The sequence below is a fragment of the Eptesicus fuscus genome, chromosome 22 (assembly GCF_027574615.1).
Source record: "Eptesicus fuscus isolate TK198812 chromosome 22, DD_ASM_mEF_20220401, whole genome shotgun sequence".
Taxonomy (NCBI): domain Eukaryota; kingdom Metazoa; phylum Chordata; class Mammalia; order Chiroptera; family Vespertilionidae; genus Eptesicus; species Eptesicus fuscus.
Window position 1 is genome coordinate 19,954,632 of NC_072494.1, and position 27,947 is coordinate 19,982,578.

The window sequence follows — 27,947 nt, forward strand, 5'->3', positions numbered from 1 at the left end:
ACTCCTACAACTAGGACTTGTTTTATTTTAGATATCTGTTTTCTCCCTGGAGCTTCTGTGATGTGTGGACTATCTCAGAGTAGTACCAAAAGCCCTGCTCTGTTAATGAACTTCCTCTTTTTGATGTGTTTCTGATGTTGCTATTCCAGTAGCTCCTACCCTTGGCACCCTGCTTTTGCTTTATAGGTCAAATGAGTAAACAGATAAGATGTGCTTTTTGCCTTTGAAAACTTAAAGTATAAATTGAGTTGGGAAATCATTTATGCTTTTGTGAAGTCATTGTTTATATAAGAAACATGCAAGATGGGTCAATAGCGTTGTCCACGGCTGATGGGTGTTAATAAGATACTAGCCCTGTGCTCCACATCTACATGAGACAGATGACTGTGGTCTGTTCTGTAGGTTTTACTACTAATAGCCTCTTAAACTTCTCTCACAAAAGGGATCTCTCAGGCAAGAGAATATGGACGGAGCAGCTTGCATCCATTGTTCTGGAAAAGTAACTAAAGCAGACATATGTCCAAAGGATTGCATATTTGTTTCATCCTTGCGTAAGCTGGGACTGTGCATTTATTAAGTGGCAAAGGTGTACTATGCCTTATTACAAGAGACATTTTAAAAAGCCAAATACGTGCTCTTTGATCTCAATAAGTTTTGTTATTCTCAGAAAAGAACACACCCACATCTAGAAACGTCTCATGACTTAAAAATAAGGTATAAACAAGCGCCCTTGAATAGGGCACAGACTGAATCTGTTTGGCATAGTGCCAGCTGTGTCTAATCAGATAAGTTTATTTCATGTGGAAAATGTATATTGATCCAAGAGATGAGATGAAACAAGTTGAAATGAGCTGTGAATTCTGGTCTCTTCTAGTTTTTTAGAAAAGGATTCATTTAACAATAAAATTTATTCTACCTATTGGAGAACAAGTCAGACTTGCTCTTGTTTCAGCTTCACTGACTATAAAGCTGGTATTTTGGTTAAAAAATTTATTCCAGATGTTTATAACCTGTAGGTTTTAACTAGAAAATAGTAAAAATAATTCACATGCATGCCATTTTAATGGTATCAGTTTAAATGCTATCATTTCCATTGTCATCTGGTATACCCATCAAGCAGCTCAGTTATTCAGAGTTTAATTATTCCTGGCACTGTGTGAAAGTGTATGTCTCTCATCTGTGACACAGATTGTATCATTCTGAGTCCACTCTGTACATGCTGATTTGCAAAAGCCATGTGATAAAAACATGTAACTATAAGGGTTTTGATAGTTCCCCCAGAAGATTTGACTTGTGCACTCACCGTTACCATGGTAGGTAGCAGCCCTAAACCTTGTGTTTCTAGAGATAGAAAGGTCAGCCCTGTGGACTGACATTTAGGACAGGCAGTTTCTCTTGTCTTTCCTGAAGAACAGCATACCTTCTTTTTGAGATAAAATCTTCCTGATAAGAGATATGTTTACCAAACTCTTTGTGGAAATTTTATAAGGCTTAACCCTGTAACTTCAATGTGGAGAAAAGTGCCCCACCTTCTGACTTTCAGCTCTCTCCTGGTTGATTATCTGCCACAGTTCTATTTTAAGTCAGGTGACAGGTAAGTAAATACCTAGCTTCTTTATATGAATGAACTGTCCACAAAAAGTTTTTGCATAATTTACCTATCTTAAACTTTAATTGGAGTGATATAAGAAAAGGACAGATTTTAAACTTAGAACTATTTTAATATCAGTAGTTGTATAAAATGACAAAGAAGCCTGCCAATTCATTGTTTCAGAAAATAAATCTTGATACCTAAAAGTTACAAGGCTCCAATAATATTCCTTGAACAAATTTTCAATACATACACTTCAATGTCCACGATAGATTTCCCCAGTATATTTATCTACAACAGAACTTAAATATTGAAAACTAACAGAAGTTGTTGCATAAATTTTTCTGTAATTATATAAGAACATTCTTCTTGCTGGTCTGCAAACAGTTCATAAAGATAGCTGCTGCCTGAGATACTTTACAGTTGACAAATGTTGAGTGGTGAACTCGAGTCTTCATTTTCTGTAATGTAATTGCATTATCTTAAAATTCAGTGGTTTTCTCACACAGAGTTTGGAGTTAAGAGTGCAAGGCTAGTGGGACAGCTCTGCTATCCTCACAGCGGCTTTGATGTATGGGTCCGAGGAGTTGGTAGGGCTCTTGCCAAATCACTGCCAGTAGGAGAAAGGAAGGGGGGACAAAACCCACTCTTTTAAGAGCACTAGTACAAAATGGTATACATTACCTTTGCTTAATCATATGGCCTCATCAAGCTATAGGGAAGGCTGGGAAAGATAATTTTTAGATGGGTACCCATGAGCCCAGTTGAAATTCAGGAACAATAATTATAGAGTTCTGTGTCCATCACCACTAGTCATCCAGTTTTCGAACATTTATGTCACACAAAAGTTCCCTCGTCCTTGTTTCCATTTGGTCCCCATCCCACCCGCAGACTCAGTCACCCGTAACCCGTGTTGGCTATCTCATTGGTGTGCCACCGTCAGGGATGTTTCCCTCATCTTCATGGTCAGATAACTCACCAGCACATTTCCTGTGTCCGCAGTCCAGTTGGAGGAGAAGGGGGGAGGGGTGGTCATGGGAAAGGGAGAGCACGCCTCTGCCTTGGGAGAAAGTTTTCATGTAACAGTTCTACTCATTTCATTGGCCAGAACTTGTAACCCACCATACCTGGGTGCAAAGAAGGCTTGGAAGCACAATCTTTAGCAGAAGGCCATGTGCCCAGCTGAAAATATATTACTAAAAAACAAAGGGAGAGCGCATGCTTAGAGGCAATTAGCAGTGAAACCTCCAATTTTATATTATGTATAGTTGTATTTATAAACATAGTTATATTTATCTATACATCAGGAGTCATTGAGCAGTTACATTTGAGACTACCTTCAGTGCGATTTCCAGAATTTAATAATTGGTGGGGAAGGGCAATCATAGTTTTATGACTTAAACATTTATTTCAAACCTAAAAATGCTGCTCTGTTTTTTAAATACAAGCATTGAAGATCCATGTTGCACCATTTACAGATTTTTTTAGCTGCCCTATTTTAGTAATCCTTCACTTTAAAATACATTTATTGAGGCCTGTCATGTGCCAGGGATAGTAGGCAGTAAATTGTCTGCATCCAGAAATATAATTATGTTTGGCCTTGGACAGAGAGCTTGTAGAATATCCTGAATGTTGCTGTTTGAATAATAGAGATAGTAAGAGGCTTTTATGACATAGAACTGTATTGTGAGATAATTGTGTTTTTGAAAGAACCTAGTACTAGAAGTAAAGAGATTTAAGTGCATGTCCTGGGTCTGTCACTCATCAGGCAGCTGTGGACTGACCTCAGTTTCTTTCATCCTTAAAATGAGGGGGTTGATTATATACTTTCTATGATCCCCTTTGTTTCTATAGCTCTTAATATCTATACTGTATATTATATATGTACTATATTGTCACATATATTATCTGTAGTCTGCATGTCTCTATGATTCAATAGTCCTGATTATCTATAGTCTATAGTTCTAGTATATCTATTGCAAATCACCCCACAACTGAAACAGTATCTTAAAACAAGGACCATTGTGCTCACAGGTTCAGTGTGTCAGGCATTCAGACAGGGCATAATGGGTGTGGCTTTCTCTCTGCTCCAGAACATCTGGGGCCTTTATGGAGAGACTCGAACAAACGGAAGTGACTTGAAGACTAGAGGCCAGAATCATCTGGAGGTGCCTCACTCTTGTGTCAGGTGCCGAATGGGACAACTCAAGGATAGTGCTCAGCCAGGCCTGCTGAATGAAACACCTTTTTTGGCTTCTCCGTATGATGGGGGCTTCCTCATAGCATGGTGACTGTCTTACATGGCAGCCCATGGCTTCAGGAGCGAATATTTTCCAAGAGAAAGGTTTTATCTTATGAGATGATTGAAAAATATTACTGGAATAAAATTGTAAGAATTATTTTTAAAACCAAACACATGAAAAGTTATTAAGCATCAACTAAGTCAAGTTATAAAAGTTTGTTGAGGCTTACCAGAACACTACAACTGTCATTTGAGTGCATACTATGAACTAGGCATTGTTCCATAAGCCCTTTTGCAGATTATCTCTTTTATGCATCACAACAATCATATACAAAAGTCAAGGCTTAGAGAGATAAAGCAACATGTCCAGGTCATATGCTGAACTCTGGCTCAAAACACATCTAACTCCCAAGTTTGTGGTTTAACCATCATTATGGGCCAATTTGTATGTGTCACTGTCACCGCCCCCCCATGCCTCAATTCACATGTTGAAGTTCTATACACACACACCCCATAACATAGGATGTGGCTGTATTTGGAGACAAGGTTCTTTTTTTTCCTTGAGGTAACATTGGTTAATATCATTATGTAATATTCAGGTGTACACCATTATAACTTGATATCTGTATACACTATACACTATAGTGTACTCACCACCAAAGGTCTAGTTTCCATACATTTGACCCCCTTTATCCATTTTTCCCTCCCCCTCTTCTCTTCCCCTCTGCTACAGGTAACCAATCTATTACCTGTATCTTTGGGTTTGTTTCTTTTTTGTTTGTTCATTTTTTCATATTCCACATATGAGTGAAGTTATATTTTTTTCCCCTTTTCCAACTGACATTTGTAAAAATTGATTTAGAGAGAGACAGAGAGACAGAGAGACAGAGAGGCAGAGAGATTAATTTGTTGTTCCACTTATTTATGCATTAATTGTATGTGCCCTGACCGGAGTTCAAACCCAAAACCTTTGTATATCGGGATGATGCTCTAACCAACTGACCTACCCGGCCAGGGTCCCATCTGACTTATTTCACTTAGCATAATACCCTCAAGGTATGGTTGCATTAACAATCCCTTTATACTAGAAATTATCAAACACACACAAAAGCAGAGAGAAGAGTACCTTGAATAACCATGTACCTATCACCCAGCTTCAATGACCACCAGTTTCCTGTTTTTCTTGTTTCATTCTCCAAATTTGTTCTTTGATGAAATATTAAATAAAAATTTCACATATATCACTTCACTCATAAATGTTTAAGTATACTGTATATCTTACCAGATAAGGATTTAAAATTATATCCCTAATATTGATATCCTACCTACTAAAATTAACAATCCTATCTAATAAAGAGGGAATATGCTAATTGACCATCACTCCATCACAAAGTTGGCTGCACCCACAGCTGAGGCCAAGTTCCCTTAAGGAGCCTTAACGAGTAATCAGCAGGGACCTGAGGCTACGCCCCCCCCCCCATGGGGCTTGACAGGGGACCTCAGGCCTCTCCCCTGCCCCACCACCAGGCTGGGGGACCTCAGATCGTGACCCCTGCCCCAGCACCAGGCCAGGGGACCTGAGGCCATGCCCCCCACCCGGCAGGGCTTGACAGGGGACCTCAAGGTGTGCTTCCTGACCTGGTGCTGGGCTAGGGGACCTCAGGCTGCGCCCCCCGCCTCAGCACCAGGCCGGGAGACCTCAGGCCATGCCCCCCACCCCAGCACCAGGCCAGGGGACCTGAGGCTGTGCCCCCCTGCCTGGCAGGGCTTGACAGGGGACCTCAGGCCGTGCTCCCCACCCAGCGGGGCTTGACGGGGTCCTCAAGGTGCACCCCCAGTGCTGGGTTGGGGGAACTCAGGCTGTGTCCCTCGCCCAGCGGGGCTTGATGGGGGACCTGAGGCTGCGCCCCCTGCCAGTGAGGCTTGACGGGGGACCTGAGGCTGTGCACCCCCTCCTGGTGTAGGGCTGGGGGACCTGAGGCTGCGCCCCCCTGGGGCTTGATGGGGGACCTCAGGCCATGCCCCCCACCCAGCGGGGCTTGACTGGGGCTCTCAGGCCATGTCCCCCACCTGGTGGGGCTTGATGGGGGACCTCAAGGCACGCTCCCTGCCCCATCTGGGGGTTCTCAGGCCACGCCCCCCATCCTGGCGCCGGGCCAGGGGACTTGAGGTTAGCCCCCTGCCCAGCAGGGCTTGACAAGGGTGTGACTGGCCGGGTCTGGATCTAGCCCAATGCCGGGGGGAGGGGGGGGCGGGGGGAGGAGGGGTGTCCGGGTCTGGGTCTCACGCAATTTTGAGGTGCATGTGGGTAGGCGGGGACTTGACTCTGGGTCTCCCTTTTAATGTGCGCGAATTTCATGCACTGGGCCACTAATAATCTTATAATGGGTGCAGTTTTTAAATTCAAATGAATATGAAAGTCCAAGTAAAGGAATTTATCAGGTTCCAACTCGCCAAGTGGGGAAGAGTTTGGAATTTTTTAACCCTCAAGTTTAATGGGTGTGGGTTTTTTGTTTGTTTGTTTTTCTTAATTTTAACCAGAAACATTTAAAGATCATCCCGTCATTGTCCCCTCTTTTAAGATAGAGTGACAAGTAAGCAGTATGATGCTCTTAATGCATAGTTTTGATTATTCTTAGGTGCTCACAATATACTTCTACCTCCTCCAGGCTCTGGGGGTGGGAATGAATATGTGTGCAGTGAAACTCAGTATTTTCTTATGTAGTGAAATTTCCCCTTTTTTTTTTTAAAGAGAAAGCTGATGGGATGTCTTTTGCATTATATTTCAAGAATAAAATTCAGACTCCTTAGTGCTAACGGTGAGATTGGTATTCTAATACCCTAGTTCTAAGTCTCACTTTGAATTATTTGAACAAGGGAAGTCATTTCTCAGGGCTTCTAACAGAATGTTTTTTCTGTGATCCTCTTTCAGGAATTTTCTCTGTGAGGCTTTTCAAACTTAATAGAAGCTGGTTCTCTGAGCCAAATCAGAGCTTGCTTCAGCCCTGGCAAGACTTACATGTTTTAAAAAAAGAGATTAGGGAAGACAGCTATTGTTGTGTGCTTTGCTCAGTTATACTGAACCAGAACCAGTTGTCTCAGCCAACTGGTGAATTTATGACAGGCAGAGGAAGACAGGGAGTTTTTGTATTTATATAACATATATTGCTCTGTTCTGTTCTTTGCATAAAGGTGTGAAAAACTGGTTAATTGATAAACTGTAGCCATCTGAAGTGGTTATGAAATAAACTGACCGTGCTATGGAGGTACATTTACTACTTGCCATTAGTCTCCTAGGTGCTGTAGGAAGCAAAAAGGTGAATCCTATTTTATGCCAGAAGGCTTCATTAATATTTAACTTAAAAACAAACATTGTATTGTTTCTATTACTTCCTGGTTGAGCCTACAATCAAGGGGCAGGTATGCCACTGGAAGGACTGCACATGCTGGCCTCTTGTTGAAGATATATGGTCTGCCTCCCACGTTGAGTCCAGGTGTAGATTTTTGAGACTTGCTGTCTTACTATTACAATAAGAATTAAGTCATAAAACAGCATTCCTTAGACTGATCATGCTTTTTTCTTTGGTATGTGGTTGTTTATTTGCCTGTCCAGTGAGGTCCTGAGCTCTACGTGTTCAAACTGCTGTTCATTGCACTCTGAGTGATAGATAAGCAGGCCTGTGGTAAATAGGGTGGAATCGGTACATTAGAAAGGACCCAGAGAAGTCATCTGCTATTTCTCCTTTCTCTGTGCAGGACCATATCAAAACCACTCCAGAAAGTCAGTCCTTTTCTTTAACATTTCAGAGGAGTATTTATTCATTTATTTAAAAGAAAAAATCACAGACAACAGGGGGGTGAGGGCATGTGTGTGTGTGTCGGGGGGGTTGGGAAGGTAATGAGGGGGATGAAGACAAATATATAATACCTCAATCAATAAAGAAATTAAAGTGAAAAAAAATAAAAAAAAATTGAGACCACTTCTAAGCTTCTAAGACAGGTACTTGGGTTTGAAACATCTATCAGTCTTTCTTTGAGCTTCATAACCTTGATACATTTGAAGATTACAAGCTATTTATTCATTAGAATGTCTCTCAATTTGAACTTGTCCATGGTTCCTCATAATTTAGGGTGGTTTAGGGTGGACACTTTGACCAGACATCATAGAGATGATGCTGTGTGTTTCTCACTGCGTCCCTCCTGTCAGATGGAGCCGGATTTCGAATTGTCCCCATCACTGGAGACACTCACTTTGATCATTTGACTAAGGGTGGTTTCTGCCAGGTTCTCCATATAAATTGTTTTATTCCCCTTCTTAACTAATGAGAACTTTGTGGTGAGGTGCTTTGAAATTCTGTAAATATCCCATTCAGAATCAGACGTTAAACTCATTTCATATATATATATATATATATATATATATATATATATATATATATATACACTAGTATATATCTAGACTGAGGATCTTCAGTTTTGTTCAAATATTTATTTTAATACTCAAACTATTCCCTTTTTGCTATTGGTAATTTCTTCAAGATGGATTCTGTGTTCTTTTTCTTTCTTTTTTTTTGTTTTCAAAGAAGGCCTTTATTATTGTTTTCCACAAAATTCTTGTATATGCCTTTGTTCTGAGTTCATATAAATAATAGTTTTGAGAGTATTTAGGAGTAATAACTTTGACTTTTTCTGGACTAGAAGCAATAAGTACATAAATATGTACCCACTCAAATCCTAGGAGATGAAGTAAATAACTTAATAGGGACTTTTGCTTACTTTTGTCTGGTCCCCACATATAAATAATCTGCATTTATAAATAATCTCTTGAAAATGAAAATGTATCTCAGGAAATTGTTAGCCAGTAAAAATTTGTTTATGAACAAAGAAAGGAAAGAATTTGCGTAGAATTAGAAAGTGCCAGAATTTTTCAATTACTTTGGTCTCATATTTATAGATGTACACTGGGTCCTAAGAAGTCACTCCCATTTTTTCAACTATAATCTGCATTTTATAGCTTAAATTCTATGTTACATCACAAGTGATATTTATAAAATCTCAGTACAGTGCTCATGTATAGCAAGGTCTATAGTAGTGAAGGATGGGATAGGAGAGCTACCCTGTATTTTTTATATAAGAATTATTTAAAAATAGCAATACTTCATTAAAAAAATAGGTATCTGACAGTTAGGAACTCTGTCTTACTCATCCATGTTGGTATTACCAGTATCTGGTGCTAAGCGATAAGAAGGTGCTCAATATGTCCTGACACAGAAACATGAACAGAATTAGACTTGAGTCAACAGGGAAAACCGAGTATCCTCTGTAGTTTATTCTCATATTCTTGTCTTGGAAATATCACCTTGGAGATGGTGTTAACAATAAGAAGCAGCAAAGGTCTGTTCTAATATTCCTCCTTGTCTTACTGGCTAGTGCTCTTGACATCATTCTGTTGAGTTGTCTTCGATAATGTTCAGGTTTTGTATTTGCCTGAGGCATGTGTGAACAGAAGCCCAGTTATAGTGAACAATTTGGAATGATGACCTCCCCAAAAAGAGTGAAAAAGAACCTCAGAGAAAACTGAGTGATGGACATGTAAAACAAAAATAATTATTTTCCCCCTTTTCAACTTTTACATGTTTTAAAAAGATGTAATTCATTTCAAGTTATTGGTGAGGCTATTTCCCCTTGAGCTAAAAGCTTATATCACACATTTTCCATGTATAAATTATTTTACATATGTATTCTAAAGCCCTTGGATGTAGAGGGGAAATGGGTAGTCGTTAGCAAGTTCTGGCCTGTCCTTTTTTAGTTATGTTTTGCTAGAGAAGTACAGGTATAAGCTCTCTATTTGAACTTGGGAAGCAAGGAGGTTTGGATAGCCATTCTGTAGGTTTATAGAGGTTTATAGAATTCTATACAAATGCTTAAGTCTAGATCCCTCAACAAGATCATTCGGCTCGGTGTTCCAAATCTAGGTGTAGCTGACAATCTTTACATCGTTTCTTGTAAAAAAATATAATTAGTTTTTATATTAGATCCCTGTTCCCCCCCTCCACCCCATTTAATTAGTTCCTCTATTCCTTTTCCACATCTGCCATTTGGAGGAAGTCTGTACATCAGAGTGATTTGGTGAGCACCCTCTTCACTTCACTGCATTTCCTGTCACAGTCATTTGTTTTAAAATGATACATGATCATTGGAATTATGAAAGACAACAGACTAATCCTCCAAAGACCCCTTTGTGTATTCTTCCTCATACTAGTTATATAGTCAGTTTTTTGCTTGTAATGTATTACTGAGGTGACTTTATTAGGGAAAACATCATTTAAAAATGTTAATGGTTGCTATAAACCATCACTTGCACCTCTCAGCTGACATTGGCACAGCTGCAATCTGAGTGAGTTTCTCTTTCAGCTGCTGGAAGTCTTTCAGTGCCTGTTCCCATGGAAATGAGAGGGCCCGGTGGGTAGAAGTGAGGGTTGAAATATACATCTCACAACCTTCTTTTTCTTGCCTTCTCACAGTTTCTGTGGGAATGGGAACATAAATGCCACTCCACACCAAGCTTTGGGGAGCAATCCTTTACGTGTAAGCAAAGGTAAACGGACTTAACTGGGCACAGAGAAAGTTCATCTTCTGGCCTTTCCTTTACCTGTGTGGCCAACCCTAATATGAAATACACTCTCCTTTGATCTGCTCTACATATAAAAGTGATTCAGTCAATTTTAGAAAGCAAGTTTGATATTACTTTAGTTTTCCAAAATGAGAATTCTCTTCGACTTATTCTTATTGATTGTCAGATATATATATATATATATATATATATATATATATATATATATATACACACACACACACACACACACAGTGTGTGTGTGTGTGTGTGTGTGTGTGTGTGTGTATTCTTCGTGTGTTAAGCATTTAGTATGCTGAATGTTTTCACTTTTCCTCTTATGTTTCCCCCCACCAAGATTAAAGAACTGAATTTCAATTTAGGGAGCAGCATCAACTGCATAGCATAAAGAATCTTCTCAAATCGTCTCTTTCTTCTGCACTGTTTTAGAAATTGCCCCACAGAGCAGAGGTAATTATTGGCTCTGTCAAACATGTCAAGGAAAACTACCATTTTTAATTGGTGATCACAATCTTCTCATTCAGGTAACAAAAATACCCTATGCTAAGTGGATTTTGGTGTCTTTCCACTTTTCAGCTCTATGTCATCACATATCTCGTTTAATACCCATACTCAAGGAAAATATATGTGCAAGGCCCTTGTCTGCCTTTTTAAAAAATTTCAGTATTTTAACTAATTAACAAAATCCACTTAAATCCTGAGATATTAAGAATATACCTAACTGAACCAACCTGCTTTAGGCATCTATGAAGTATTCAGCTTTGTTTTAGGACAAAGCTGGAGATACCAAGTTTAGTTTTGTTTGCTTTAAGGCATCTTATTTAGGTTAGGAAAATTCACACCCCAGGCAAAGCTTTTAACAGCCATATATGATTATTAAATGCTGTATAACTAATTCTCAAGAAGTTTAAGGAGGGGAGGGATCACTTGACCTAAGTCACCAGGAAAGACTTGCTTTAACAATATCTCTTTTATTGGTTTTAATGGTTCTTTCTTTCCATTTCTATTGTTATCTTCTTCACAAAGGCTTTTTTTCCTGAACTATTTTCATAACTTCCTAAATAGTTTCATTTGCCACCTTTTTCCTTTTCTTTGTCCTCCCATTTAGTTTAACATATACATCATTTCCAGAGGAACATTTTTTCCCCTTAAGTATATTTTCATTGATTTCAGAGAGGAAGGGAGAGATAGAAACATCAATGATGAGAGAGAATCATTGATCAGCTGCCCCCTGCATGCCCCCTACTGGGATTGAGCCTGAGGGAATAGAATTTTGACCTCCTGGTTCATAAGTCAATACTCAACCACTGAGCCACATCCACCAGGTCAAATGAACATTCTTACCAGCACACTTTTGATCTTTCTTTTGCCCGATTTTAGAACGTCAGTGACTTCTTATCAATACTGGGATAAGACCTTTAAAAAAATAATTCTCATGTCAAATATTCTGCCTTATAAGACCTATAAGCTATTGAAACAGTAAAGATTTTTTAAGAGTTTTAGGTTCTTTTCTATTCCACATTGCTTCTCATATCCAGAATGGGTGCAAACATCTGTTAAGACCATGTGCCTGATTGTAGTTTCAGAAAATATGGTCAATGAACTAGCAACTACCAAAATAGCTTCACACTTTCAATTGGCGGAGATCTAGATCTTCCACCATCTGACTCCAGTATATTCTTCCCAGCCTGCTCTGCAGGTGCCTCACACCAGTGCACCCATCTCCTCATCCAGACAAATATAGCTGCTTAGATAGTTGGGAGGCCCATGATTTTTAGCTTCATGCCTTTGCTCACAGCAGTTTCGTCTGCTTCCTTTATGGAATAAGAAAAGAAGTGAGCAATAATGAGCTGTTCCTCCATATCTTGCCCTCTCTGTACCTTTTACAGGCCTACCCTACTGTTATACTCTCCGTAATTTACATTAAGATAGTCCAACGTACACAGTGTGATATAACGTGTGTTTGTTTTAATCTACACCTTGGACTTGATTAATATTTGCAGTACCCTGATATGGAAATACAGTCTAGGGGTAGTTGGTTGCCATTGGAAAGATCCTAATCAGGAGATAACTACTTTAAACTTAACCTACTTATATTTAAGTCTATACCAGAGGGTTTTCCAATTAGCATAAAGGATATTGTAATTTTAAATTGGATTGGCTAGAAATACTACCAGGCCCCTTTAGCCTTGCATAGATTGCAAGTAAGATTCTGACAAGCCAGGCAGTTTGACAACTGCAGAATGGCCCCTGAGAGCACCTGGGCCAAGTGAAGCTCCCCACCTCCTAGAAAGGTGGTGGGAAGAAAACTAAGGCCTCGCCTGCCTGCAGTCCTTGGAGGCTACTGATATCTACTTAAAAAAATCCTGACACTTGTGAATGGTCAATAGCAAAAGCTCCCTCTAGGACAAGACAATGCTTATGTGCAAGCTCCTCCTTAAAGTCTGTCCTAAATTTCCTGGTGGATTTGTGAAAACATTTTCTCTCAACCAATGATAGCATGAGGCTTATATGTCTGTAAAGGCATTAATCAAATTTTATTCTTTTTGTAAGTTTATTGATGAAAGGATTGTGTCATAGGTGTCTGTCCAGCATAGCATCTGGCACTGTGCCTTGCACACTGTTGATATTTGTTGAAATAATGAGCACTTATATGTGCTTCCCAATCCTGTAAGGAACAGACCCTGCATTGGGTCATGGGGACACTGGAAGCCATGTGTGGGTTCCCAGAATTCCATTGGTTCAGTGTTCACACTCTTAGGGAGTCAGTAGTAATCGCCCATAACTACATCGGCTCTAGTTGGCCATCGGTACAAAGCTGCATTGGTGCTGCTGTCAATACCAGAGGAAAGTAGCATTATGTATGCCATCCCATTTTAGAAATTCATACCTAAGTGTATTTCTCATTGCTGTTTGTGCCAGCTTTGGCTCTTAATGATAAAGACAGAAAAATCTTTAGGGAAAATTATTTTTCTTGTATATATCTCAGCCAAATCGAGGCAGTATATATAGCTTGGTGAGTAGATAAAGAAGGTTAAAATGACAACACAAGGCCAGGAAGAAAAAATAAAAAAGGCATAAGTATAGCACATATTTTTAAAAACAAAGCAAAATAAAACAATGTTAGTAAATGGTAGTGTTGTATAGTAGTTCGGAGCAAGGACTTTAGACCTTGTCTCGTAGATGGAATTTGCTAGCTGTGTGACTGTGGACAACTTAACCTAAGGGGTCTGTTTCCTCCTCTGTAAAGTGAGGAAGATAATAGCCCTACCTTCTCGATGTGAGGCTAATGTACATTAATGTGTGTAGAGTACATAGCACTCCATGCCTGGCACACAGGAGGTGCTGATGTGTTTGCCATTTCCACAATAACTCTCAGACCTCTGCAGCCTCCGCAGTCACTTCTCGCCTCACTGTGCTCCAGTTGGCTTTGAGCTCCACTGCATCCCCCCTTCCAGAGCCTGCTTCCTGGGCATGGGACCTATGCAGTCACACAGGTCCCCACACTTAGTTTAATGCTCTAGCACCATCTGAAATCATCACTTGGAACCAGGGGCCTTGACGTTTTTGTACTGGTCCTGGCAAATCATGTAGCCTGCCTTGCTCTTCCCCATCACCTGCCATTGCTCCTCTTCTGTGGACACTCCCTACTTGTCCCTGGCTGACTTATTCTTCAGGTCTCAGCTTGAGTGTCATTCCTTAGAAAAGCAATTGAAATTAGAGCCTAGGTATAATTTTCCCTCCCTCCACCTTTACTTCTCCCTCAGAGGCTCACCTTACTTTGTAAATGAGTCTTTTTTAAAAAAATAAATCTTTATTGTTCAGATTATTACAGTTGTTCCTCTTTTTCCACCCCATAGCTCCCCTCCACCTGGTTCCCACCCCACCCTCTGCCCTTACCCCCCCCACACACACACACTGTCCTCATCCATAGGTGTATGATTTTTGTCCAGTCTCTTCCCGCACCCCTTCCCCCCAAGAATTGTCAGTCCACTCTCTTTCTATGCCCCGGATTCTATTACATTCACCAGTTTATTCTGTTCATCAGATTTTTTATTCACTTGATTTTTAGATTCACTTGTTGATAAATATGTATTTGTTGTTCATAATTTTTATCTTTACCTTTTTCTTCTTCTTCCTCTTCTTAAAGAATACCTTTCAGCATTTCATATAATACTGGTTTGGTGGTGATGAACTCCTTTAGCTTTTTCTTATCTATGAAGCTCTTTATTTGACCTTCAGTTCTGAATGATAGTTTTGCTGGGTAGAGTAATCTTGGTTGTAGGTTCTTGCTATTTATCACTTTGAATATTTCTTGCCATTCCCGTCTGGCCTGCATAGTTTCTGTTGAGAAATCAGCTGACAATTGTATGGGTGCTCCCTTGTAGGTAACTAACTGTTTTTCTCTTGCTGCTTTTAAGATTCTCTCTCTTTGTCTTTTGCTCTTGGCATTTTAATTATGTTGTGTCTTGGTGTGGTCCTCTTTGGATTCCTTTTGTTTGGGGTTCTGTGCGCTTCCTGGACTTGTAAGTCTTATTTCTTTCAGCAGGTGGGGGAAGTTTTCTGTCATTATTTCTTCAAATAGGTTTTCAGTATCTTGCTCTCTCTCTACTTCTGCCACCCCCATAATTCTGATGTTGGTACGCTTGAAGTTGTCCCAGAGGCTCCTTACACTATCTTAATATTTTTGGATTCTTTTTCTTTTTGCTTTTCCAGTTGGGTGTTTTTTGCTTCTTTGTATTTCAAATCTTTGACTTGATTCTTGCAATCCTCTAGTCTACTGTTGGATCTCTGTATATTATTTTTTATTTCAGTCAGTATATGCTTAATTTCTAGTTGGTCCTTTTTCATATCCTCGAGGGTGTCACTAAATTTATTGGCGGTTTCTAGAAAATTCTTGAAAAACCTTATAACCGTGGTTTTGAACTCTATATCCACTCGTTTGCTTTCCTCCATTTCTTTCATTTGTGACCTGTTGCTTTGTCTCCACATTTTGGCTGCTTCCCTGAGTTGATAGAGTGGCTTTGTGTGCTAGGTGTCCTATAGGGCCCAGTGGCTCAGCCTCCCCAGTTACCTGAGGTGGACACTCTTGGTGCACCCCTTTGTGGGCTGTGTGCACAGTCTTGTTGTAGTTAAGCCTTGATTGTTGTTGGTATCACTGGGAGGAATTGACCTCCAGGCCAATTGGCTGTGAGGATCAGCTGTGTCTACGCTGGGAGAACTTCTGTGCTGGAGACACCCTTATGAGGCAAGACTTGCTTCAGTGGGGCTTTGGTGCTCACTGAGTCTGCCCCCTGAGTGTGTCCCTTATGGATCTGAGGAGTTGTAATCTTGATGGTCCCACTCTGACCCCTGGGTACACTGGCTCTTGGATCTCCAAGGAGGTGCTAATTTAGCCTCTGCCTGAGGCCACCCAGCAGGAGCAATGGAGAAATCTGCAGATCCCTCTTCTTTGTTTGGGTTTTGGAGGTGCCCAGATGAGGCCCAGCTGTGAAGCAATGCAAGCTGCTGGGGGGCCTTGGGCCTGTTTTGGATGTTCTGGGTCTCACTGACTCAGCTGCAGCTTGTTAGGTAAGTTTAGATTTCAAAGGACCAGGCCATTTATATGCAAAAGCCTCTGCGAACAGCTTGGATGGGGCGGAGTCTCAGGGCAGAGCAAACAGCAATGGCTTCCCATCAGCCCTGCCCTAAGAGGCCCCGGGTCTCATTGTCCCTTGGTAATCGCTGCAAGCACCTCTGAGAGAAAGCTGCCCTTGAGTTCCGCCAGCTGCCAGACAGTCCAGTTTCTCCTCGTATGAGTCTGGGTCCCCAGAGTCTCGCCTGGAACTGGAGTTCAGAGCAGTCGGGAGCTTGTGTCTCCCTGCGGATTGAGAAAGACAGCCGCATACTCAGTTGCCAGCCCTCTCCGCGCACACCTCCGTACATCTGCCTTTACTTCCGCAGCTCCTCTGAGTCTCAATGTGCTTTTCTCTTTCCTTCTAGTTGTAGAATTTCCACTCAGCCAGCCTTCCTGTGGTTCTGGATGATGTCCGTTTTGTCTTTTAGTTGTAGTTTTGAAGTTGTTGTGCGAGGCAGCAGTTCAGGTATTTACTTATGCTGTCATCTTGGTTTCTCCGTAAATGAGTCTTTATTTAAATTGTGTGATAATCTCTTTCTCCCCACTGGACTGTAAGCTCCTTGAGGGGACAGACTGCATTTGTTCCTGGATGGCCATGCCTGCTACATGGAAGATGATAAAAACATATTTGTTTCATGGGCGTTTTGATTTTTAAAATGCCAAATAGGGATATTTCTCTTCCCATGTTAAAAAAGTTGGTGTATAAAAGTGGAGTGCAGTCACGATGCGGGCTAATGCTGCTGCTGACTTCTTCTAACCAGTTTCACTACAGCCTTTAAAGGTAGGTAGATGAACAGAGCACAGTAAAGGACCCCCCTCCTATTTCTTTCCTACCATTTATCCTTCTCAGATTTCTGTAGTAGTAAAGTTGAATCTCTCTAAGGACTCAGATTGTTTTATACAGCTATTGCTCGGCATATTAGTCTTGAATGAAATTTCCTATTGCATAAATGTCTGTAGCCTTCTGCCTACCGTGAGCATGAGATATGTATTTACTTTTTATCTAATTGCCAGCGGCAACTAGGATAAAGTATTACTTCAGGTTTCTTAGCATCCCTGGTGGAAAGGCCAGCACCACTATAATGAACGGAGCACTTGATGGTGATAAAGAACAGAGTCCTACTTGGCTCCCCGTCCTCTTTCTGTCCTGTCTCATTGTCTAGTTTTAAATAAGCTTGATTAGCTCGCTCTGAATGCATAGCTGTATCAGCTTTCTGTGGCCCAGTTTTGGGACTACATCTGGTTAATCTACTCCCTGGAATCAGACCAATGCAATTCAACATGTAACCAGATTTAGTGTATTATTTACTATCTTACAATCTTAATTTTTAGTACTTAATAGTCATTCTACTTTTTAAACACTGTAATAAAAATTGTAAGTGGTACATTTCTAACCAAAGACTCTTTCTCTGTCTTGTGCAAAGAATCTGAGAAAAACAGATTTGAAAACCAATAGGAGGAATGCTTGTGATCCAGCTGCAACTGTTGCATGTGGGGGAAGAGAGAACCCAGATTATCTGTACACACAGAACATGAAGCAGTGGGGACAGAGAGAAATCCTAAAGAAGCATAAGAAACAATACCATAGAGAAGAAAGGGCATTCTCAATGAAGTCATTGGCCTCAAAAACTGTTCCTTCTAAGCAGGACTGAGTCCATAACGTAAGGTGATTTGCTTTAGGCTGTAAATCTCCTGGGTGCTTTAGGCTTCAATACTTGTTTTCACAAGGCTGGAAGAGGAGGAAAATATATCATTTCAATCTTCCCCCTCTTAATACTGTATGGAATTTTAAGCAGGCTTCTCCCAGGGTTAAATTCCCGGTGCAGCCACCCCACGGTCTGTGTGACCTTCTCCTTTTTCTAGCTTGCCCAGAAAGTTCAGGGGGAGGGTGTTTATATTTTTCTGAACTTCTACTTTATGCTGGGTAATATGACATATCTTAGGTGCATTATCTCCCAGTCAGGTGTTAAAATAACATCTCCATCATCTTGTTGTTGATTAGTTCATTGGTTGCAGTCAGCTACTGATGAGGCTTAGCAAGGGTCCCCGGGTTGAATCTGTGTGCTGGCTGGGTGACCGGCAGTGGAGGTGACAGGCAGGGAGCATTGCAGTTAAGGCTTTACCTTTGGTGTCAGAAAGGCCTGTTGGGCTAGTCATGACTGTGGTCCCTGTGCATGTTACTTCGCCTTTCTCAAAGTGCTCATGTTATGGAATGGGTATGGTAAACCCAGCTCAACTTTGTGAGGCAAAGGCAACATAAAATGGATTAAGTGCTTATTTCAGTGCTGTGGTGCATTATGTGCTCAATAAAAAGAGATGGTCATAGTAGGTCATTTGTGTTACCTCCATTTTTAAAAAAGGAATTGAAGCTTCCAGTAGGAGGTTTAAATGATTTGCTTATAAAATTACATAGCTAGTATTTGACAGAGCACGGTTTCCAATGCAAGCCCTACATATAACCATTTTGAAGTTGTAAGTTCTCATTGTCAGTTGCACTTACAAACAATTGTGGATATTCTTTAAGGACATTTTCTGAATTTAGCCGAATTAGAGTTATTGGACAGGCAGAGCATGGGTAGTTGGTGGAACAGAACCCCAAATTAGGTAGGCATCTAAAAGAATTGGTGTTTCTTACTCAACATACTCCTCAAGTGCACACTTGCATTAAATTTATTTAACTTAAGGAGAAAGATACCTACACTGCTCTTGGGGTAATAGGTTGTTTCCATTGTAATAATTCTTGATGACTTTGTGTTCCTTCAATTACGCCTACATACTAAAGGCATTTTTAAAATTTCTTTCTCTAATGAGAAAATTTTCAAACTCAGTATGACAGTCACTAAAATAAAATTAATTTTATCCTGGAATATAATTTTAGAAACTGTAACTGTCCATTTTCTTTGTGTCATAAGTAACAGGAGTTTTCTATCAGCTCTTCTGTCTCTTCCTCCTCTGCCCTTTCGCCACTTTCACTTTGTGCCAATCACAGGTGGATGCTCAATATCACCCCACAGCACAAGATAAATAAGCTTGGACAGTTTCCTAGCAACATATTGTTCTGGGAACTTGTTCTGTTTCCCTGAGCAAGCTGAAGCCAAACATGCTGGAATCTCAGCCAGATGGGAAAGGATTAGCTTATTGAGGGTGTTTAATGCATTTTTTAAAAAAAATTTCACTTTGAAATGAACCTCTTAACATAAGTATCAAGGTTGATTTTTAAAAGGACACTCCTTTACATATAAAGATAATCTCAGTAATAGTTTGAATATAAAAATAAGTAGTTTTAAGAGAAATTCTCTAGGAGCAAGCTTGCCACATGTACTTGCATCATCGGTAAATGGATCCATTTCAGAACTGTATAGAAAATACTTCCGCTCAGGCCTGAAGTGTAGCCTGGAACCCCTGGTACTGATATGATATTCAGTTGCAAAAAGTATTGAAATACTTCTGATCTGTGGGTGAATGGCTGCTGGGGTAGGTGCCCTCCTCATAGTACCATTCACTTCTCTCCTTGCCCCTGCCCCTGGGGATACACATGAAACACCTGTCACTGCTTAAAACCCTCTTTTCCTTCAGTGCTAGTGATTGCCACTTCATCTGGAGAGTCTTTTTTTACTTGGTTTTCTAAGTGTATGATTAATACATACAGAGAAAAGAAAACAAGAAGAAATTGAGGCCCTTATCAAGATCAAGAAAAATAATGTTTCATCACATGATCATGTAGATTCTCCTTGTTCATCTGATGATCTTGAGGCCGCACGGTTGCCTGGCGGTGCTTTCCATTCTATTGCACTCTAGTCAGTCTCAGTGACTGGTTGGAGGTGCCTGGAGATGGTGTAATAAGGATTAGCATTTCTCATGACAATCTTCAACAGAGATTTTGTAAATCAGTTACACTCTGGGGCATGTCTGACTTCTTGTTTGATGAAGATTGTCATCATGTTGTTGTTCAATGACTTGCACTGTCTGCCAGGTTTGGTTTGAGTTTGGGAAACTTCCCAATTATGGTGAGAAGCAGATCATTCCACACTTCAGCGTGTTCCTGGGTAGAAAGAACAAAGCAATTACAATAAGATGGGTGTCTTTGCTTTTTTTAAAAAAAACTCTCTGGCCAGATTCCAGAGAATTAAATCATCTTCATCCCAGAAAGCTACATAATTCTATATCCAGTCTGGGTGCTGTCCATTCTCTCTTGCTCTCTCTCACACATACATACACATGTGTTCTAAATACCAAGTTTTGAACTCGACAAGAAACAATCTGTTGAGAGCCTCCCGGGGGTCACTTTGGTAGACCATCCTGATGGATACTGAGAGGCATAAATGCATCACCCGCGCCTTTACCACATTACCAATAATTTAGCAAAATAACACATTTGTAATCTTTTAAAAAATTAAACTGTTTCTCTTCATTTTAAGTCACTTCCTTTAGGACCTAAACATTAAGATTTTTATTTCTAAAGAGATTATATCATTTTGATTGTCCAAGGAAAGCCTAAAAGTAGATTGTCTCTGTTCTATGGAGCAAAAGAGATTGCATTAATTTTGAGGGGATACATTAAAAAACAATTTAAAAAATTTCCATGAACCAGGCATTACTTTAGATAATTTACCTATATCACTTAATTCTCCTGATAACCATTGTGAACTAGAAATGTTTTTGCCTGTCATTTTACAGATGAAGAAAGTCAAGCTAAGAGAGGTTAAATACCTGTTTGCCAAGGGTTTAAGAAAAGTATAGTAGGCATTCAGACCCTGGTCTGTCCAGTGCCAAATGCTTACTTATTTATTTTTAAAATTCTAAGGTTCTGTGAGATTTTAGTCTTTTCCCAGAAAAGATTAGACTACTTTATGTCTTTTAAAGATCACATAATTCTAGCAAGAAATAGATGAGCTGTTTAGATGATTTTCTATTATCTCATTCAGCACAGTGATTCCATATTCCTTTGTGCTTTCAGTGATGAGCTTTACAGTCTTCTTTCTGTCTGGTAAATTAACTCCCATTTCAAAAATGGTTTGTTTTTTGTTGTTGTTGTTGTTATAAATCATTTTCAACATGATAGAAGCCATGAGTGAATTTTACTTAAATGAAAGTAGTTAGAATTAATAACACTGTTAAATACATTAACAAGAAAACGGTATGGCGTATCAGCAATATTGTAGAACAGAGATGGACAAACTACAGCCTGTTTTGTAAAAAAAAAAAAAAAAAAAGTTCATTAAAACAGGGCCAAACTCATTTGTTTATGCATCACCTATGGCAGCTTTTGTGCGGTAACAGCAGAGTGGAGTAGGTGTGACTTAGACCGCAGGACCCACAAAGCCTATAATATCCACCATATGGACTTTCAGAGAGAGAGAGAGTGCAAATCTAGATTGCTTCCCTCTAACTTTGAGTTGGACGAGTGCCATTAGAATGCCAGAGACTTGATTGGAACACCTCAGAGAATGTTTACCTAAATCATCTCCTCGTCTCACATGCTGTTCCTCTGACTCCCCCTTCCCCCGCAGGTACCGACCAAGAAGCTGAAGAAATATGAGAAGGAATATCAGACAATGCGCGAGAGTCAGCTGCAGCAGGAGGACCCCATGGACAGATACAAGGTATGGGAGACGCAGCACCTGCCAGAGCAGGGCCCTCATGACCCTTAGCAGCAATTGTGGCAAGTTCAAGTCCCTCTGTTCCTTCCTGCTTGATTTAGACACTCTGGCCATGTTAAATGTCCAGGGCTGTTTTCATTTCAGCACACTTCCTGAGTAGCCCACCGTAATATTTCTTTTCTTTCAGTTTGTATATTTATAGGTAACGCCATCTGTTGCATTTATACTGGGAATCTGCCTAAGAAGCTGAGAGAAAGAGAGGGAAAAGGAAAGAAAGTGGCTCTCGACTACTTTCAAAAATGAGAGAAAAAGGAAAATGGCAAAGTACTGTTTTAGCTGTACACGGTCACATCCACAAAGACTTTTAGAAGGTGATCTGTTCCAAGACTGGCACGAAAATGTTTCAGACTCACCTGTGTCTGTAGCAAATGTGAAAAATACAAGCTCATTTGGAAGGACAAATAAAAACCACAAAGGTTGTATTGAGCACAATCATGGTGTTTGTTGCAACGTTTATTTCCACAAATAAATTTATGAGTCACAGTGACATTTCACTACAGTATTCAGTTTCAGAATCAAAATTATTTCATCTGAATATCTTAGTTAAATAAGTGATAGTATGTTTTGTAAATCAGGCTATTCACAAAGATAGATTTCTTCATTGGTAATTAGCAACACTGTTCCCATGATGCAATGACTGATTTCGAACTTATTTTTTCCAACTGAAATAATATAACAGATGCGTTGTTCCCTTTCTCTCCACATCAGTACATCAGGGTAAGAGAATATTATATTTGTACAGTGAGCAATGTTACAATATCCTGCAAAAAAAAAGCACTGGGTGGCATTATGAATTAAATCACCCAGGGTGGCATGGCTTCCACTTTTGGAACTAAGGTTGCCTTTATGTGGTCAGAGAGCTGGGCACGGGCAGCTACAGTCACACGGTACATCTTGTCTCTGTTGCTAAATTGAATAGCATGCGGGGTTCCGGGAAGGGCCACAGTAGAAGGAGTATATAGATTTTGTAGTCATACGTGAGTTTGAATCCCAGCTTTCCAAAATCAAAGGGCCAGGATGCGGAATGCAAATTGGGAGTTTTTAATCCCTATGCCATTGTTCATTGTGTTGGACTAACTATTGAGCCTCTTCCTCTCTGCAAAACATGTAGTGTACACATTGCCTGGAAGGACTGTTGAGAAGATGGGGGATGGCGTATTTTAAGCACCCAGCACATGGTTGGTGTGCAATAAATGGTCGTGTTACCCTTAGTAGGCCTACTGCTTCCACTTACCCAAGTATTACTAGAGTAGCACCACCTTGTATGCATCAGTCTCTTGCAGATCTTCCTCATATTTCTTCCAGGCATTGCTAGCCAATAATCTAATATCAGCGTGTTTTCCCTCTTGTTCATAGAACTGGCTGCAGAACTGATAGTGGAGTCCCACATACTGCTCTGGTAGAGAACTGCAACACACACGGTGCTCCTGGAGTGAGGTGCGAAGCTAGCCACCAGCCCTCAGTAATTAGCTCATGTAGCACACTGCTTTAGAAAGGCTTCAAGTAGTAATTAGGAAACATTTCTGAGGATCCAACCTGAAACCCTCCTACTGCTTGCGTCAATCTAGTTTTCTTATTGCTGCCATCGTTATAAATAAAATCTGGGAAGAGTGCTTTAAAATAGAAGATAGGGAAATGGAAGACTAAAATTGTATATTTAAAATCTGCCTGGGACTGACGTTGTTATTATTTTTAAAGTCTTTTTGTGTCCAAGCAGATACATACAAATAAATAGTACAATGCATAATATTATTTTTAAAAAATGCTTACCACACAGCACTATCAATGTGTATACTTTTTATTGTGGGATCAAAATAGAATTAAACCTTTTGTTTTTGTTTTGAAAACAGATATTATTCTTTAGTTTGAGTATTGTGGCCTCCTGTGTGCATATCAGGCCCCTTTTAGAACTGTTTGTTTTGTATCATTGGAATAGCTGGTCAATACATCACCTAACAAATAGCTCAACCCTTTAATAGTCTAGACCTTTGTATTGGCAATAGATATACTTGGTAAAATGATAGTCCTCAAATTACATTATATTTTTGAGGTGACAATTGACAACATAGTTTTCAATCAACAGATTTCTCTCACGTATTCAATTTCTAGTTTAAGAATCTAATTATAATTATTTAATTATACTAGGATAGTCTTAGAAAATACCTTTTAGCATCTTCTAAATTTAATCCTATCAAGAATAATATCTAGGTCCTGGAAACTTCATAAGTCATAGATCTTGAACTGGGAACCTAGTTATGTAAATTCTTAAGAATAACTTGGGAAGATCTTTGAGGCTTCGAGTCAAAACTTATACCAGTGAACTAACAACCCCTTCTCCACCATTAGGATCCATACTGCGTACAATGCTGTATTTACCTCTAGTTTGCCACATGGCAAGAGAGTTAGGACGGTTGTGTCAATTAAAAAAAAAAAGACTCAGAAATGTCATGAAGATATTCTAAGAGATGTTTCAGTTTGAAGCTATTTCTCTTGAGCATGGTGGTAGACAGAAGAACTACTGCAATAAGTCGGAGGTGGGATTAGAGACTCAACAAAACAGACATAGCTCTCAGCAGTCCCATTCTTGCTCTATCAGTCTAAATGTGTGTTTGGGTTTATTTTTTAATTATTTTTAATATATTTTTAATTGATTTCAGAGAGGAAAGGAAAGAGATAGAAACATCAAGGATGAGAGAGAATACTGATTGGCTGCCTCCTGCACGCCCCCTACTGGGGATCAAGCTCACTACCCCAGCATGTGCCCTGACCGGGAATCCAAGTGTGACCTCCTGGTTTATAGGTCAACACTCAACCACTGAGCCATGCCGGCTGGGCTGTTGGGGGTTATTTTTATACGCAAATATCTGCACTCTCAGGTTATGTCACTATACTCACTGGTATCTAATATCTAACACTGAAATCTCAACCACAATGAAAGGGGCAAAATGGTGTTGGTATAAATTTGAATTGTAGAACCCTACGCACAATGAAAATGGTTTGGAATTAGTGGTGATGGTGGCACGACTTTGTGAATAACTGAAACCACTGAAGAGTGTATTTTAAAAAGTGAATTATATAATTTTTATGAATTTTATGTGAATTATATATCAAGAAAATTCAAGTGTTCCAGGAGGATGGGTACCTGGCCTACCATCTTCCTTTCATAAACCCTGAGTCACACAGAGGTACCTGTGTAGAAGCCATGCTGTGGGAGGGGAGACGTTAAAATGGAGGTAATTAATGACTATAGACTCTGTGTACCGTATTTATGGGAGAAAGGACAACATAAGTGGGTGGCATGCGTGTGTATGTGTGTGTGTGTGTGTGTGTGTGTGTGTGTGTGTGTGTACACACACACATATAAATGAAAATGTATGGAGAGATATATATACACACACATAAACATACATAAATAGGTAATAACCGTGTACACACTGCCTGTGCTACCTGGTCTTGGCATCAATTTGTATTTGAAACTCCGTGAGCTCTATACTGATTGCTTATAGCCTTTGGTGTACTTTTTCTGTTTATCTTTATGACTAGATTTCAAGACAGAAAAGGAAATTTTATTGGAAGAATATAGGATATGCATTCTAAGTCTCTTATTGTCCTTCTTAAGTTTGGCTTGGCCAAATGTGTGTAGCAGCTTTTATCTACTCTGATATTTATTGATTTCAGATGAAGTGACGTGCAGGAGGGAGGTTTGTCCGTAGAAGTACATCATGTATATTTTCATATTTATACAAGTCCCCAGAAAACAAACATTTGTGGATATGTGTAGCTGTTTTAGTACATTTTAAAAATTAGTTGCCAGGCCACTAGTAACAGTTACCAATTTCAGAAAATAAAATATTTTCTCTTTTAATGAGATAAATTGTTCCCATCTAGGGAAAGTTAGTTTTTTTAATAATGTAATCAGTCAACAGCACTTTTTAGAGAATTGCAGCCTTCACCTGCCTCCAGAAGATGCTATGCTTTTCTTGTTTAATTGAAGAACTACTTGCACAAATGTGGGCTAAGCCGTAAAAAGCATAGCTAATTAATTAAATTCAGTGAGTCTCCCACAGCACGAGAAAGATTGTGTATTACCTATTTTAGATGGGCATATCCTAGAAAGAACCAGGGATGCTTATATTCTCTTGTGTTTGGGACACAGATAGTCTTATAAATGCATAATTTCTAATTGAAGTAGCTTACCCATGCTCATTATAAGTGAATTTCAAATGTTTAACTTTGTTTCTTGAGGTTAAACATAGTAATTTTAAAATCAAAATGTAATTCAAATAGAAAGAAAATAACTCCTCTAAATTTACAAAGTTTTCTTGCACATACTAATGTTTAGAGAACAATTGCTCTGCATATAATTTTAAATTAAGCTATTTAATTGTACCTGATAAAAACAATGCAAACAAAACATTTGAATTAAAGCTTAACTGTATTTGTATTATTTGCCATCCTCATATAATATCACATTTTTAACTTTAAAATTTTTTTTAAAAATATATTTTATTGATTTTTTACAGAGAGGAAGGGAGAGGGATAGAGAGTTAGAAACATCAATGAGAGAGAAACATCGATCAGCTCCCTCCTGCATACCCCCCACTGGGGATGTGCCTGCAACCAAGGTACATGCCCCCGATTGGAATCGAACCCGGGACCCCTCAGTCTGCAGGCTGACGCTCTATCCACTGAGCCAAACCGGTCAGGGCTATATCACATTTTGTTTTTAACTTGACTAATGAAGAATTTAAATTATGCTAAACTCCTTACCTCACAAAAAATTAAAAAGGTTCCCCTCTTCTTACTGTGTTGGGACCCCTCATTCAGAGAAGTCAAGATAAGTGAATTCATGTTTGAAAAGTGTTTTTCTACAAATGGAAAGAAAGTTACATTTTATTTTTCCATACCACAGAGACTGTGGTTGGCTTTTGGAAATATTTATGTCATGAAATAATGTGCTTTTCATGAATAGTTATAGTCAAGAGGGTGGTTTTTATGATAACTATGAAACTTAATGATAAACTTCAGAAGACTGCCGCTCAGTCTTTCTGAGCTTGGAAAACTTGCCATTGTAGGATGGTGGAGAAGGCAAGCCCTTGGCACCTGAGGCTTCCTGAGCAGGTTAGCTAAGAAAGAGCAGGTGGCTCCTGATGATGCCGTTTGCTGATTGGTTATAGTTAACATTGGGGGAGGTATACAGTGTGCATATTAAGAATTCCTAAGTATGTTTATTGATGATCTTCAGAATGAATTCTCCAAAACTTTCTTCAGTTTTCAGTAAGTTCTATTTTCTGTTGAAGTGGTATTACTGAGAAAGTTATGTATCATACTCATGTATTTCTACATCTTTTGCAACTCATTTGCTTTGTTTTGTTTTTTTAAAATATGTATTTTTTTATTGATTTCAGAGAGGAAGGGAGAGGGGGAGAGAGCGATAGAAACATCAATTATAAGAGAGAATCATTGATCGGCTGCCTCCTGCATGCCCCCCACTGAGGATTGAGCTGCAACCCGGGCATGTGCCCCGACTGGGAATTGAACCCTGATCTGGTTAATAGGTCATTGCTCAACCACTGAATCAAGGTGGCTGGGACCGTTTGCTTTTTTAAAATTTGATTTGTAAGCTAGAGTAGAGCAGGGATTTGCAAACCATGGCCTGTGGGCCAGATATGGCCCACTGCCTGTGTTTGTAAATAAAGTTTTATTGGAACACAGCCACATCCATTTGTTTAGTTATTGTTTCTTTTGCATGTAATGACAGAGTTGAGTAGTGTCAAAGACCATATGGCCTGCAAAGCCGAAAGTATTTACTATCTGGTCATTTACATTAAGTTTGCTATCCCCTATGCTATAATCTAATTTATATTTTTAAGATTTTATTTTTAATGCCAAAAGAAATGCAGTTTGGTTTGCCAACTGCCATTACTTATTGCTGACAAATCTTGTTTTCAGTTTGACGTTTAAAATTTTTAAATTTCTACCAGCCAGATAAAATTGGATATGCTGGGTGAAGGAAGATCCTAAAACAATCCTAAATATCAAAGTTTTCTTTCTAAAATCTTCATTTACAGACAATGTAGACATTTTAGCATTTTCTGTGTAAGCATTTGTCTTTGAATGTCAAAAAACCTACAAAATTTGAATGTGATGATTATCACCTCTTTTGATAGAGGTATCCATAACAAAATAAGTGAGAGCTGAGC

The 27,947-nt window shown here is 39.5% G+C and overlaps 1 protein-coding gene across 6 annotated transcripts in view; it reads left to right on the forward strand.

Moving 5' to 3' along the window:
* Window positions 1-22,246, forward strand: part of LOC103289977 (rab GTPase-activating protein 1-like) — a 438,759-nt gene extending 416,513 nt beyond the window's left edge. For all 6 annotated transcript variants that reach the window (XM_054712112.1, XM_054712113.1, XM_054712115.1 and 3 more), the window contains 2 exons: window positions 21,595-21,687; window positions 21,872-22,246. In XM_054712112.1, coding sequence (XP_054568087.1) covers window positions 21,595-21,687; window positions 21,872-21,886 — 108 coding nt within the window. In that variant the 3' untranslated portion in view covers window positions 21,887-22,246. The remainder of the gene's footprint in view (window positions 1-21,594; window positions 21,688-21,871) is intronic.
* Window positions 22,247-27,947: the final 5,701 nt, after the last annotated feature.